This window comes from Motacilla alba, chromosome 1 (genome assembly GCF_015832195.1).
Source record: "Motacilla alba alba isolate MOTALB_02 chromosome 1, Motacilla_alba_V1.0_pri, whole genome shotgun sequence".
NCBI classification, from domain to species: domain Eukaryota; kingdom Metazoa; phylum Chordata; class Aves; order Passeriformes; family Motacillidae; genus Motacilla; species Motacilla alba.
Genome location: NC_052016.1, coordinates 103,751,440 through 103,766,426, shown reverse-complemented (window position 1 = coordinate 103,766,426; position 14,987 = coordinate 103,751,440). Strand labels below are relative to the sequence as shown.

The 14,987-nt window shown below is 36.1% G+C and overlaps 1 protein-coding gene across 1 annotated transcript in view; it reads left to right on the top strand.

The window, feature by feature from the left end:
* The window catches only part of ANOS1 (anosmin 1), a 131,031-nt gene extending 117,943 nt beyond the window's left edge, over nucleotides 1-13,088 (top strand). The window contains exons 10-14 of the mRNA XM_038130968.1: nucleotides 2,545-2,639; nucleotides 4,661-4,832; nucleotides 6,039-6,259; nucleotides 7,901-8,042; nucleotides 8,735-13,088. Coding sequence (XP_037986896.1) covers nucleotides 2,545-2,639; nucleotides 4,661-4,832; nucleotides 6,039-6,259; nucleotides 7,901-8,042; nucleotides 8,735-8,793 — 689 coding nt within the window. The 3' untranslated portion in view covers nucleotides 8,794-13,088. The remainder of the gene's footprint in view (nucleotides 1-2,544; nucleotides 2,640-4,660; nucleotides 4,833-6,038; nucleotides 6,260-7,900; nucleotides 8,043-8,734) is intronic.
* The last annotated feature ends 1,899 nt before the right edge of the window (nucleotides 13,089-14,987 follow it).

Genomic DNA, 14,987 nt, shown 5'->3' with positions numbered 1-14,987 from the left:
TTTTAAAAAGTTTCTGTCTCAAGTATGGGCTAGTTCCTTATTGTATTTCATACTTTATTCCGTTATATTGCATTGTATTGGTCAGACTTAAGACACTGATAGGACAGATTTTTCAAAAGGAGAAAACTGGCGGGGGTTTGTTGTGAATTGTTTTTACATTTCTCTTTTTTAACACATGGCATTTAACCTGTGTATCTTCCATTTTTTTTAGATAACAGCAATCATAAATATAGAGGTGAGAACTGAAGAGGTTTTAGTCTTGCTGGCTGTCCTGATGCCTTCAGTTTATAACAGTTGATGTACTTGTACATGTGATACAAAAACCTTTTTCAGATAACCTTTACATACTCACAGAAAAGAAAAGAAATCCCCTTATTTCAGTATATGCTGTTATCAGACTACCAGAATGCTATTAAATTTAGGACTCATTAGCTCTAATAAAATTAGGAAAATAATTAAAAAAACCTTCATCCTACATATACAGTACAAGCTGATAGGTTTTTAAAATGTATTTCTAATTTTGTATATTCTTCTTTAACCTATTTCTATTTTCTTCAAGTAGAGAAGTTATCAGAAACCACAGGTGTTTACAAATGGGTTACTAAGGGTTTGCTAATGCAGAAAAGAAGTAGGAAGGAAGGAAGAGAAGGACTGCCTGGGAGTAGAAACTCACATAATTAATGGATGTCGACCTGCCTGAAAATACAAAGAGGATTCCAATGTGCCAGTAGCTGGAAATAAATATTTTTTCCCATCCCAGGCAATGTACAGGGCTGGGTTGTACGGGGCTTTGAGCAACCTGGTCTAGTGGGAGGTCTCCCTGCCCATGGCAGGGGGGTTGGAACTGAATCATCCCTAAAGTCTCTTCCAACCCAAACCCTTTGATGATTCTGTGATTCTACCTTGAATTACATTTCTGAGCAGGGGCCTAGTGAACCTCTACACCAATATATCTGAATGCTGAGCTCTTGTAAGGTCTTGATGCTTGGGATTTGTCTTTTCCCAGTTGCCCATGTAGTGGTATTTTGTGACCTGCCTTAGGGATGTATTTTATCCAGTCCCTGACTGCTGGACAATTACAAGGTTTAATTGGCTTGGATAAATGTTTGGCTAAAGGAGAGTGATTTATTTATAGATTTCAAATAAAAAGTATTAAAAGAGAAAATACACATTTTGTAGCTTTGCAAAGAGCAGTCCACCCATGAAGATAGTTTAAAATAATCAGAGAATGATAGAACGGTTTGGGTCAGAAGAGTTCTTGAAGATCATTGAGCAGGTGATATTCAATAGTGGAGTCAACTGGAAGAGATGAAATCACATGAAACCTACTTACAAATGCACTGTGAATTTTTGTCTTCATCCGATAGGCACATCAAGTGGGAAAACTTGAAGAGATATGCAAAAGCACATCCATTTCTCTATTTTTAATGAGAGGGAACAATCACAAAGCAGGAGATGTACTTTTTAATAGACTTCTTCTCGAAAGAAATATTGTTTCCAAAGAAATTGCAAAAATAATTAGCATGTATGTTGTTATGAAGAACAGCTACTGCAAAAATCTATTTCAAGGGGCCATTTCAGCTAGTTTCCTACACTAGTAATTTTCTCTTTAGTTTACAATCCTTTTCTTCTGAATCCAAACTGCTCATAGCAGTCTAATACCAGATCAGCCCTTAAGGCATCAGAGATATTTGTTTTCCCTCCTGAAACCCACAGTCAGGCACATTAGTGACTCTGTCATGCCATGCTAATTAATAACAACAGACATAATTTTGCATCCCCTATATAGAGAATGAAATCCAGGAAAATATCAGGAACTACTTGCACTACCTGATGTTTTCCTTCTTTAGTAAATTCTTTTTTGCTCTTTGTTTTGCTTCCTTATTCAGGCATTATTAGACAAAAAGCTAGAAGAGCTGGAAATAAGTTGAAAGCTTGTACTATTGGAACTGCAGCAAGTTTTGTCATTGATTTAAATGGGAGTAAACTTAAGCCTTCAGTATTACTCATAAGAGTCAAGACTAGAATTTTATTTGGACAGATACTGAACAGGTTTTATGGCATATCCTGAAAGAAGAAAGCTTGGGGATTTACAGGCATTTTCACATATCTTTGGGCACAAGCAGTGCCAGGCAGCAGTATTGCAATGCTCTAACAATATAAACAGTCAGGCAGTCGACACCAAGTCTGTCTCATTATTTGCAGGATGATTAGAAGTAGCAGTGTTGAGATTATTGTTTTTAATGCTCAGTTTAAATTCTTTTTTTTTTTTTTAATGTAAGCAATAGATGGTAACATATCTGAAAATGAAATTTCACTATTTATCTCCTTTAGCTGATACAAGGTTTAAATTTCATTGGTGTATCATATTTTCTCCATTATATTAAGGATTGCTTAGTGAGGAATTGCCAACTCTACAATACTTAAAATTCCTTCTGTTTTTATCCAGAGAAGCCAGAGGAGTTGCAATGGCAAAAACGTACTTTTATGTTTTTTAATGAAAACATACTTATATGTCTTTTCCTCTCTTTTTATATAATTTAGATATCAGCATGAATCAATTCCAAGTCCACTGGTTACTGGAGTCCTGTGCACACAATGACACCAAAGGACTTAAGAAAGTAACAGAGCTGACTTATGTAAGTTTCCATTCAGCCCTCTGCTTGACTCTGAGTAGTTTCTAGGCAGCAAGAGAAATTATGGTTCTGTAACATAGCACAGCATGTGTTTCATAGATCAGTAAGGATGCTTTCTTTTTTATGTTCGTCTTTGGCAAAAGATAAAAATTATGTATTTGGACTGGTTTGGGGTTTTTTAGATTTCCTAAATCCACTCTAGGTTAAAATATTTTATTTGTTTTTGTTGTTATTCAGAAAATGAGGCCAGACAAACTTCTTTACTAAGTACTTCTATATCTCTACAGGATGTAGAACACGGAGATTTATCTGCAATTAATAATGTAAGACTTTAGCACAGTGCAAATACTGAACAGTAATAATAGTAATTAGTTGTAATAGTAATTAATAAGCCAGGTTTTCTTTTAGACATGCAGATGAGTTTCAGGTGATTATTCTCCCCGAGGAGAATAATAGATAAGAAAAGAAGGACTGTAGGTGACAAATACTAGATATTAAATCTGGAAGTCGGACAGATATCAGATGGGGAGAAAAGCTCTATGTAAGTACATGGCAGCTCAAATATGTATTGCAGTGGCAGTACTTCCTACTCAATTTGTTGGCAATCTAGTGTCATCTGGCTCTATAACACATTATTTGAGCAACAGAGTAATGTGCTTGGTGCATCAGAATTGATTTAGTGTATTGTGCAGAATGGACAAAATCACAGTTTGCCTTTCCTTCTTACCCTGATCTGTACTACCCCATCAATTCAGGGGTGTTAATGTCATGTAAAAGAGTAAATCAAAAGACATAATTTCTCACACAGGATGTTGTTGACTTGTAAGATTTACTGCTTCATGGGGTCAGCAAAGCACATATTAGAGGTGGATTTAAAAAATGATTTTGACATAATTTATGGAGATAGGAGAAACAACATTTAAGAAGTTAATTTCCACTAGAGGTCAGGAAAGACTGTTTGGACATCTGTCCAAATGCATTGTGGGATTAATGAATTTATTTCCCTTTTTTCCTTATTTCCAGTCATTTTATGGTAATTCATTCAGTCTGTCATGATAAATAAAAATAGTCCTGTCACAATTTTCAGGAGACATCAAACTGTTGGACCTCTCTCCTGGCAGGTGGAAGACAGGGAGTTCAGTCTCAGCCCAATTTGTATGTCCCATGAAAATGACCTTCCAAGTGAAGGTTAGACTAATTTGCAATTAGAAAAAAGATGGAATTATGCAGAACATGGGAAATAAAGGGAATTAAAGATCTAAAAGTTAGCAAAAGACTTTTGACCTTAGCCAGTAACATATTATATGAGATTTTTTCAGGATAAAAGCCAACCAACCAAACATTTTTTTTTCCATATATGATTTGTGTTAAAGCTTTCAGACTGTAATTCGCAAAAGTACTTCAGACAATGGTAATAATTTAGAAGGACACTTACACTTTGTGTAAAGTTTTCTTCTCCACTCATTGTCCTTAAATAGAGACTTCTGCTTTGTATTTAGCTGTGGAGTTATTCTTCCTGGTAAGAATATAGAAGTACTTAATGTACTCAAGTGGAAAAATATGCATCCATAATGCTATGCTGACTTTAAATGTGCTTTTAAAAAGTTAAATATAGATGAAGCCTGTCATTTACAGCAGCTTAACTCAGCTTCCTTACATTTATTTAATTCGATTAGCATTTATATCCTCACATTGCTCCCCCCACTGCCATCATTCACAGAGACTGTTCTAAATGTTAGAAGTCAGTTGCTTTGATGCCGTGTGTCGAAGGAACTGTGTAGAATTGAAGGACATATTCAAATACCATGCTAATATATTTTACTACTGAAAATAATCATGACATTGACAATACTGCTTTCTTCTCTGAGTTAAAACCACATTGGCATGTGTTAAGCATCCAGGAAAATACTTTTGTGGAGAGAACTTTTCATCTTTTGCCAGAGTTATTTTTCAATTTGTTCATGTTTTTTTTTTCCTCTGGGCTCTATTTGCAGCATGTGATCTTTTCTTTTTTCTTATTGTAGGAAAACTACATTATTCTGAAGGACCTGTCGTTTTCATGCAAATACAAAGTAACTGTTCTGCCTGCAAAATCTAAAGGTCGTTTTAAGGCTGAGAGTACTTTCTTTGTTACCCCACCTTGCTCTGCATTTAAAGAAAAAAAACACAAGCACATTAATTGTCCTGCTGAAGGAGGTAAGGCATGATCTGGAGAACTACCAAATAGTTCCAAAAGCATTTATAATCACTAAAAGAGAGTCTTAAAAAGCAGTTTTAGGATAGAAAAGGAGAGATTTAAAACAAATAAAAATATCACTAATGCCTAGGTGAAAATCAACAGAAATACACAACAGTATCGATTTTGGCTGGTACATGATTACTGTTTTGTCAATTAAGAGTAATCATAGTGGACATACAATCATATTTTTAATGGCATGGTTGGGGTTTTTTGTAAGGAAGAATGGTTTCCCATTGTGTTTATTATAATGATGGAGGGTAACTGTAGATATGATTATGGTCGTGTGAGCCATCTTTTTAATGTTTTGCTGCAGATGCAAGTTGCTTTTTCAGTTGGATTTTGTTTAGGTTAATTCTGCTCTCACATAAGAAATACAGGCCCTTTTATCTTTTCCAGCGTTGTCACAATGTATAACTAGAGGGTTATGGAAGTTGCAGGATTTTGCAGATATTAGTTGGAGAGGACCTCTGTGGTCAGCTGGTCCTGGCTCAGCTCAGCCATGGCTTTGCACTGCCAAGTGTGGATACCTCTCTCTCTGGTTGGAGGGAAGCCCTCTCACCTTGAGTCCCTCCTGTTCCCAAGTGTACCCCATGCTTCATAAGTCACCCAGAACCCTGCTGGCCTTCACTGCCATTTCCTTAAAGCCTGTCCTGAGAGTTTGCAGCATTACAGCCTTCCTGGGCAACTGTAACTCAGGTATAACTTTCCCCTAATCAGAATGCCCCTATTAACTTGTTCTACAGTTTCTGTGTATGAATTTTACTCTTTGGCTGAAGTATGGAGTTCTGTGCTACCCTGTGCATTTTCTTGTGGTCCCAAAACTTCCAGTCTGAGTTCAGGTATTTTGAAATATGAGGAGCAGGAGAATGGCTCCCTGTGAATGAGGTACTTAGGTCTTTACATGCCATAGCTTTCTTTTCTGTACCTGCAGCTGAGAGCATTTTATCTGAAGTTTGAGTTTGGTCCAAAATGTCAATGGAATATATCAAACACAGGTTTTTGGTTAACACTGAAAATGTGGTGGTGGAAAGCTGACTGCATCATATGTAACAATAGAAATAAAGCTCTGCCTGACCTTAGTTTGTGAAATTAAATTAATATTATTGAAGATTATCTCTAAAAGTACAGCTTATCTTTTTTTTTTTTGCTTTCCAAATTTATAGTGCCAGTTCTACCCAAAGTGTTGGCCAAACCGGAGAATCTGTCTGCATCTTTCATTGTTCAGGAAGGTAACATCACTGGTCATTTTTCCTGGAAGATATCTAAGGCAGACCTTCACCAGCCCATGACAGGGTTTCAAGTCACTTGGGCAGAAGTGACCACAGAGAGCCGGCAGAACAGTTTACCCAACAGCATCATTTCCCAGTCACAGATACTGCCAGCAGTAAGTTATTTGTTGCTTTCTTTTGCCAGTGACTCCCTAAGTTTGTGTGTCTGTGCCTCATTTGTAATGTTTAGTGGTGATACAGATGTCAGACACTGATTCTGCAGGTAAGTTGGAGCAGGAAGTACTTAATTTTATCTCCTTGATGGAGATACAAAGCATATCTACTATTCTTGATGATACATCAAACATTTTAAACTGTAGAGCCTGGAGACACCTTTAATTATCTATTACTGTGTGTATCTGTCTATTTATAGCACCTGGATAACTTTCAGAAGGCATTGATTTGAGTTGAAACAATATCTTCTGTCTCTCAGAAACAACCAAAATTTAGGGTATTTATACCCAGGACCATTCCCTCTGACTGAAAATGTAGTATTTACACAACCAGGGTTGAAATGCACAGGGCCTGAGTGCTGGAGGAGCACCTGAATGAGCAGAGTGAGTGTACAAGTGCAATGTATGCTCTCGTCTCTCTGCCCTACCCATGCAGGATTTTATATGAGATGGAACAGTTGCAGCCAGCTCTGTTAAAGGCAATCCCATCTCAGAATATGTGCTGATTTGCCAGGAAAACATGTTTCCCCCCACTTTTTCTCTCTCCTTTCCCCTTTACTCTCTGCTCTGGCAGTAGCAGCAAATTATTCCCCAGGAATAACCAAAGTTATTCCCACAACGTGCTTGGGCTTCCCCACATGGGGCGGGTACAGTGCCAACCAGAGTCACCTGTGCTGTGCATTCCTGGCCAGACCAGCCTGGCTGGTGGCAGGAACACCCTGTTACCCACACTGTCCAGCATCACTTCTCCAGCTGTCCCCTTCCTGGGCCTGGGCCTTTACAGCTTGGAATGAGATGAATGATTTGTTCCAACTGAATGCAGATGGTGCTTTGATTTATAGCTTTGATTTTGTTTTAGATGAATGACTTCTGATTCCGTAGTATCTGTGAGTCTTCAGCCAGATGTATTCCCATGTGAAAGTTTCTATGAAATTACTTTGAAATTATTTAGCACATGACTAAGTGAGCACAAAAGGTATGGAGCATTGAAAAGTGAATCCATCATGCTGTAAATGATGCCTTAAGAGCAGAAAGCAAGTTCTTATGGTGTAACTGGGAGAAATCTGAAATTAGTGTGTTCACTCTTTTTTTCCCACGAGCTGCAGAAGTGGCTCTAGGCCAGCCACTGCTTAAATTACTGATTAGTACAATCCACATGCAAATCCAAAATAAAAACAAGTGTATGTAATGAACATGTTTGTTAAAAAGAATGGTTAGGAAAATATATTTTGATTTTTTTTTCAGTGATGAACACACCACTAAAGTGATCAGCACACTTTCCATAAAAGTCTGTAACAACTTGGACCTTGTACACGTGAAACCATAGTATTATGGTTAAAAATCTGTCTGTTCAAAGGGAATGGCGGGCAAAAAATTCAAAACATGCTTACTCAACAAAATGATGCGTACCTTAAATTCTTTTAATGGAATTCTATGAAAATAATTTGTGGCTGCTGACAGTGATAGAACCTGTTTAAACCACTGATGTGTGTGAGCAGAGCACACATAAAGAATATAAAACACATAAAAACTATGTTTTATTCTTCAATGGTCTGAGAATTGAAGTGATGCATTTATTTTTAGGATCATTACATACTCACCGTGCCCAACCTGAGGCCCTCCATGCTGTACCGCTTGGAAGTTCAGGTGCTGACAACTGGTGGGGAAGGGCCAGCCACGATTAAATCCTTCCGAACGCCCGACCTTCCTCCGTTTGCACCCCACAGTAAGCACTGCACTGTTCTGACATGTGCTCGTGACACGTCACAAAATTGCAATCTTCCACATGATAAGAGTGGAAGCCTTTCTCAAGCCTTAAAGTTTTTACTGATTCCAGTAGCATTCCATAAACTTAAGATATGTGAAAATACTGGCTTTGTTTTACCCTGATGACTGTTCATCAGCAAATCCAGTCTTTCTCTCACTCAGTTTCTGTGGTCTAACATTTGCCATTTGTTGCAGCCACAGATCTTTGGCTTAGGCCTATAGCACTTGGGATTCAAAGCTGGTCTGTTCTCCAGGGGCAGCTTGGAGGATTACATGGCTTTTAAGATTAGATTTTTCTGGGTTCACTCAGTCCAGCATAGCTAGAGCTTAAACATATTTCTAAAGCAAGGCAAACCTCTTAATGGCCATTTCCAGCACTTTGTGTGTTTCTGAAAAATACAGTTCAGTGTTGCAAAGCCAAGTAAAAAATACAATTAGTTCAAAATCTGTCTGCTTGAATATTATTGTCCTGTTAAAGGCCCACTGAAGTTTCCTGGAGTGAACATACACATACCTGCCAGTGCAGACTCAGCACTTGTAAGCTGAAGGATTGAAAGCTGAAGGTCTTACAAAGCCTTTTCAGTATGGATAAATATTGACATTATGTATCCAGGGTTTGATAAGTGCATAATTTTTTGTTCTTTTATTTAGGACCTCATCTGAAGCAGCATCATCCACATCACTACAAGCCATCCCCAGAGAAATATTAGACTGTTTCAGATGATTATACAAATAACTGAGGGAAAAAAACTGAGCTCCCAAATGAGGGCTGGGTAACAGCACATCTGTTGGAGTGGTGAACCCAGTATTCCAATGGAGGTTACCATCCTGTATGATCTGTATGTACTTCTCTGTAGTTTAGACATAAAGAATTATATTTGCACCATGACCAGGATGAATCATACAGCAAGTATCATTTCAGTACCAGCACTATTCAACAAACTGAAGACCACATCCAACTCAACACCTGTGAGAAAATATTCATTATATTGTTCATTATAATGTTTTCATATTCTGTGTTTAAGTAGGTTAAAATGGTGCAATGTATACAGCTTTTTCTCTTATTGAATTCAATGTTACAATTTGCAAGGTCCTGTGATGTATACATACTTTTGAAAGATGTTCTCATTAATGGATTTAAATTATCTATTTTACTTAAAGCCCTGCCTGTCACCAATTTAAGGTCTAGTGTGTTTTGCTATTAAGGAATATCTCAATTTGTCTGAAAAAAGCACATGAGTAAAATAAATACGAGTAGCAGAAACCCTGAAATACCCAGTTTTTACTCACTGTAGTGTCACCAGGGAGGAGGATGAGGATACATATATCTTACCCATCTGGTCTAAAGTGGTAATGTTCTATCATGTAGATCTTCTATTAATATAGTTAATAGTTAAAGGATATACAGGGTAGAAATACCATTGTAGAGAAACAAATGGCAATTAATAGAATTGTTTAAAAGTTATGGCAATGAATGCAATTAATTGATAGGTCCTAGAAGAATAACTTCTAAAATCTTACAATTTTTTGACAGATAATATTTCAAGGTATAATATTATCTTGAATACAAACACCAATTTTCTAGTTAAAAGTCTGAATAGTTAACATTACAGTTTTAGAAACTGAAATTTTGAGGCACATTTTTTATTATTATGGTAGCTGTATAGCTACTTTTTTGCTTTGAATTTTGATGCACATATTTTTTTTCCCTGTGGATCTTTACAACAGAAGGATGGATGTATTGGCTCTACTTTGCTGTTCTGCTTACAGAAAGAATTATGTGACAATATTCTGGCATCTGGAAAACATTGGCTTATAGTTTATTTGAATTCATTTTTCAAATTTCGACAGAAGGGTGCCCTTTTTACCCATAAGGGAATTCATATTGCCTTATTGTGCAATATAAACTGTCTAGAATAATTTGTCACACAGAGACACATGTCTCAATAGTAAACAGAAACTGCTTGGATTTATTATTGAGAGGGTGGAAAGTATCTGCCAATAAACATCCATGCAAATACCTGTAATCAGCTCTTAATGTTCAAGATGTTCAAAATGCTCCTGAATTCTTTGGCACCATTTCCATTGCTCCTTGAATCATCACATCAGACTAATGTACCTCAAAACTTAACTCCAACTGGACAAAGTGGCCACTTTTTCTACCAGCAGATGATACAGACTCATCTGTGCTTCGTGTTTTCCTGAGATATTCAATAAGAGGAGCTCAGAGATCAGTGGTACATGTGTTTCCCTTGTCTTGATGACAAACTGTTTTGTGAAAAAGCAAATGTGAAGAAATACCTCTCTGAAACTGAGGATCAGAGCTTCATTTATCATAGTAGAATGTTCACAAAATATTCAGTTTGTCTATACTGACGTTTACAGCATTTATACCACAGGGGGGAAGGAAACTGCATTAATTTCTGATCACTTGCTTATTACAATTTTTTTACAATTTTACCTTCAGTTTTAAAGGGCTCTTTTGCATTCTTTTTCTATTTTGCTTGCTGTCCTTTTAGATATTCACATAGTGACCAAGAATTTTCCCAGACTTTTTCTATTGCTACATGGTTTGCAAAGGCCTTTAACAATAGCTTAAAATATACTAAAGGCTATGGTGCTTTGAATTCTTTTCTCTATTTTCCAAAATACATTAGCAAGTTAGCAGATGAACTCTTACTCCAAAAATCTGCAGCATAAAGGTTTATTTTCAGTTTTTTCAGAATGCCAAAGTCTGAGATATTTTTGTCAGTATAAGAATATTTCATGTGTATGTTTTTACAAAAAAACCAAAATTTGCATTGGACTGGTGTGCAGCACTGTTTTCACATTTGGATTGCACAGGGCATAGACGAGTCTAGAAGTGATCTTTGTGGTGTTTGCTGGATCAGCAGTATCAGGGAAAGTAATTATCTCAGTCTTCTCTGAAGAATTCTGTCCAAACCTTTCAATCACAGTCTGTTCTACTTGTGCTGGATCAAATTGACAGCAACTTGATTAATGGTAATGCAATTACATTTCATTCCTAGTGACACTGTAAAGCAGAGATGTTGGTCTTTGGTACAATGATGCCAATTCATTGGAGATAAGCAGGACTTTAGGAGCCCTGAGTCCTCATGAAATCATCATTCTGGGAAGAATCCAAATGGCTACTGTTTGCTGATGCCATTCTCTCTGAGGCATTCTTCTGTTCAAAGTAACAGCATTTGAAGAACACTGAGAGGTTTTCCCTTCTGAACTAGATTGATCAAAATCAAAAGTTGAAAGTAGAAATCCAGTGATCAAGTGTATTACATTGAGTTCACTAAGATGTAAATTATTTTTTTCCTTCTACAAATGATCTTATCAACTCACCTTTCAAGTCACCCCCCAAATCAAAAATGAAAAATACAAAGTCAACAAAGCTCATGCATGGATGTTAAATTCCTAGCTGAGAGGGTTTTTCTGATTTTTTTTAAAATTAGCAGTACAGATTTAAAGTTTTTAGTGCCTAATTCTAAAGCTTTGTTTGCTGAATCACACAGGGTATTGTCCTAATTTACTAGACTAAGCCACATTAAACACTTAATTCAGCAATAGAGTTGCAATTTGCTACTTAATTCCCTAGTTAAAGATTTATTTTCTCTAATGATGTTGTGTAATTCAGAGTTAATATTGGGAGGATATTAGAGATATTGGGATGTTTTAAGATACTCTGCACCTTTACACTAATGTATTATTTACTGTGTACTATTCTGATGGGTTTTTCAGTTGAATTCAGGATGCATTTTGTTTATCTTTATTTCTTAAAGGAGAATTATAAGACTATGCTATTTTTGCTAACAGCTTTGTGATTTTTTTTTTGTTTGTTGGTGATTTTTGTGTAAGAAGAAACTGGTTTGTTCTCATTATATCTTTTTTTTTTTGACCATTTTTGAGTTGTTCATAGATCAGGAGAAAATAAGACAGAACTTGTGCTGTATCATCCATGTGTACCAGTTTGAATATTCATTAAGAATATAGCACACAGACAATAAGTAAGAAGTCTGATTCTTTAAATGCTGAACATCCTCAACTTAGTGGCTTCAGAAGGAGCTGAGGGTCTGGTGTGACAATGCTGACATTGACACTGATATTTGGCGTGGTCACACACAAAATCATTTCTAATATGAGTGGGAATTTGGCAATTCTGCTAATTGGTAGTTGCAGAACTGTATAGAAACCTTAATACTGAGTCAATTTATTTCACAGTACTTTCATCTCCATGCTCCCAGCTGGAGTCAGGGAGAGTTTCCAATGAACAGGTCCTGATTCAGGAAGGCTGGCACAAAGGAAGTCAGTGGCATGGAAGTAAACCTGTGCAGTTAAGAACGAGCTTTAGTGATGCTTCAAATCAAGCACCAAGCATGGATGTCAGAGTTTGTTTGAATAATGTCTTAAATCAGGGCCTTGTAAAACAAAGTGGGGGAACCAGACAGTTCTAAATTCTGTGTAAAACACCATAAAAAATTTATTTTTGTGTATATGTAAATGTCATAGTGATATTGACTTATTTATTAATTCATTTTCTTATACTATGTGCCAAGTATGTTCCTACCCTTTTGATCAGTACTTGTGAACATCAATTACTAAAAATAATGTTATGCAAAACTTGTGCATTTTAACCAGGAATATGCTACTAATAATCTGTTGCATGTAGTTTTCAATGATTAAGAAAACCCTTTATTTAAAAAAATGTAAATGGATACCTGCAGATGTTGATGATTATATGTGGGTTTGCATGCCGAAACTAATTGTTCAGTTGTGGGCATGAAATGTAACGACTGTATTACCTCTACTGATATATTAGTAAGGTACAATTTACGAAGTAATTAACAGAGCTCTATATGTAAATTTTTTCCTTTTTACTTAATTATGTTGTAGTAAAGGTAACAAACACTTCACTGTTACCCAAATTGGCTGTAGAAATTATGTTCCTATAACAGTCATTTAAATTCAATATTTATTTATGTATGTAATACAAAAAGATTGGTCTTACGTGTTTGTCCTGTTATTTAGAGAAAAAATATACACTTGTAAAAACTTTTTGTAAAAAAATATAAATGTAAATAGAGTCTGATTTCTTTTACTCACTATTTTCATGTTTAGAATTTGTAAATACTGTTTATGTAATAAACTATCCTACATCAAAATATTGCTATATTATCTCCTCCATACAGAATTTAGAATTTTGCTTTTCTTGAGTTGAAGAGATAATGAAATGGTATGACACTGATCTAAGAAAAATCAGTGTCATACCAAGTACCTCTGCTTCATCTAAATTTCATTGTGTCTGAAGTCATACCATTTTATCCTCTCTTTTCTACAGCATTTATTTTTCTTTAGATAGTCATCAAAATAATGTAAAAATAAAATTAAATATTGTTTGAGTCATTTACATGTAAACCAATACTAGAAGTAAAAAGTCAAGCATAAGAGCTTGCCCTTTCTGTAGTCTAGCTGGAAAGTTCACAGTGAAGATGTGTTGATCCTTTTGTTATGCTAACTTAAATTAATTAAGTTGCTGATCTTTGCCAGTGGCTTGATCCTGCAAGCCAAGATTTTCACGACTGAAACTCATGGTGAGTCTGTGTATGCACTAGATTTGGAGTGTTTTCTGTTCTGAAGTGTAGTATCCCATGGTTTAAGTTCTGTATTTTTAACAAATGTTAATGTCTGTCTTAGTACAAATATTTAACTGTTTCAAATTCTCATAGATGCACTGTTATTCTCAGGTGCAATATCCTTAGTTTGGAGATGCACCTTTGAGTAACTCTTTACTTACCTAATAAGCATTTCTTTTTTGTTAACTTGAGCAAAACCTCCAAAATTTCCTGGTATTTCTCTCATTAGAATAACTGCTTACATTTCTAGTTTTGATTTTCTTCTTACATAAATGAATAATATTTAGAAACACCCCTATTTTTAAATTTCTCTGCAAGTGGGACTATTGCTATAATTTTTTGCTGTTGTGGCTCAGTAAACCCAGATAAGAATGTTGTAACACCTGAGTGGGTGAATGGGTAAGTTCAATAATAAATGGTTGAGTTGTTCTATACATTGTAATTCAGAATAGCAATTCATTTTTTTCTTTCCATGTCTTCAAAGAAATGTTTTATTCTACATTGGATTAAAGGACACAGTGACTGGATTAAATAAATCATATGAAATAAAGCAAATTTGCTATATATTGAACAATAATCATTTAATCATTTTGAAGAATTAATCATTTTGGAGGTGGAACAAACTGGTTTTTGTGCACCTAAAACCAGAATACACTCAGAAGATTCCATTTCATTAAAAAATTGAATACAATGGAAGCTTGTACAAAAGCAATCCTCCATATTTCTATTTTCTGATTACAGGTGTTGTATTGCCATTGTCTGAATCTATGCCAGCCTCCTTGAGGAAGGCCTTGGGCCAAAACAGTGGCTGCAGCCCCTCCGTGGCAGCGCAGCTCCTGGAGGGTAAAGCAAGCACCAGGGAGAGCAGTGAGAATGTGGGCTTTGAAACAGAGCCAACGTGCAAGGAGTGAATTGCTGTGTCCCCTTTGCTCTGGGCTTAATTTCCTTCTTGCTCCTGCTCAAGGTGCTGGCAGGAGTGTAGATGAATATTTAATACACACCTTGCTATAAGCATTTACTGAGAGTGCTGCGAGGCACAGAAACTAAAGAATTTATGAATGCTTTCTGTTCCCAGTTCCTTACCTGTGCTGGTGATTTATTCATGTTACTTAATAATGAGCTGCATTCAGCAAGTCTGTTTCTTCTCAATGGGAAAACAACTTTAGAGCAGCGGACTGTCATTTTTCAGGAGAGTTAGGCAAATATGCTGCACACAAATATCCCTTTATATTTGTGTGCAAATGTATTTGTACAGCAAATAG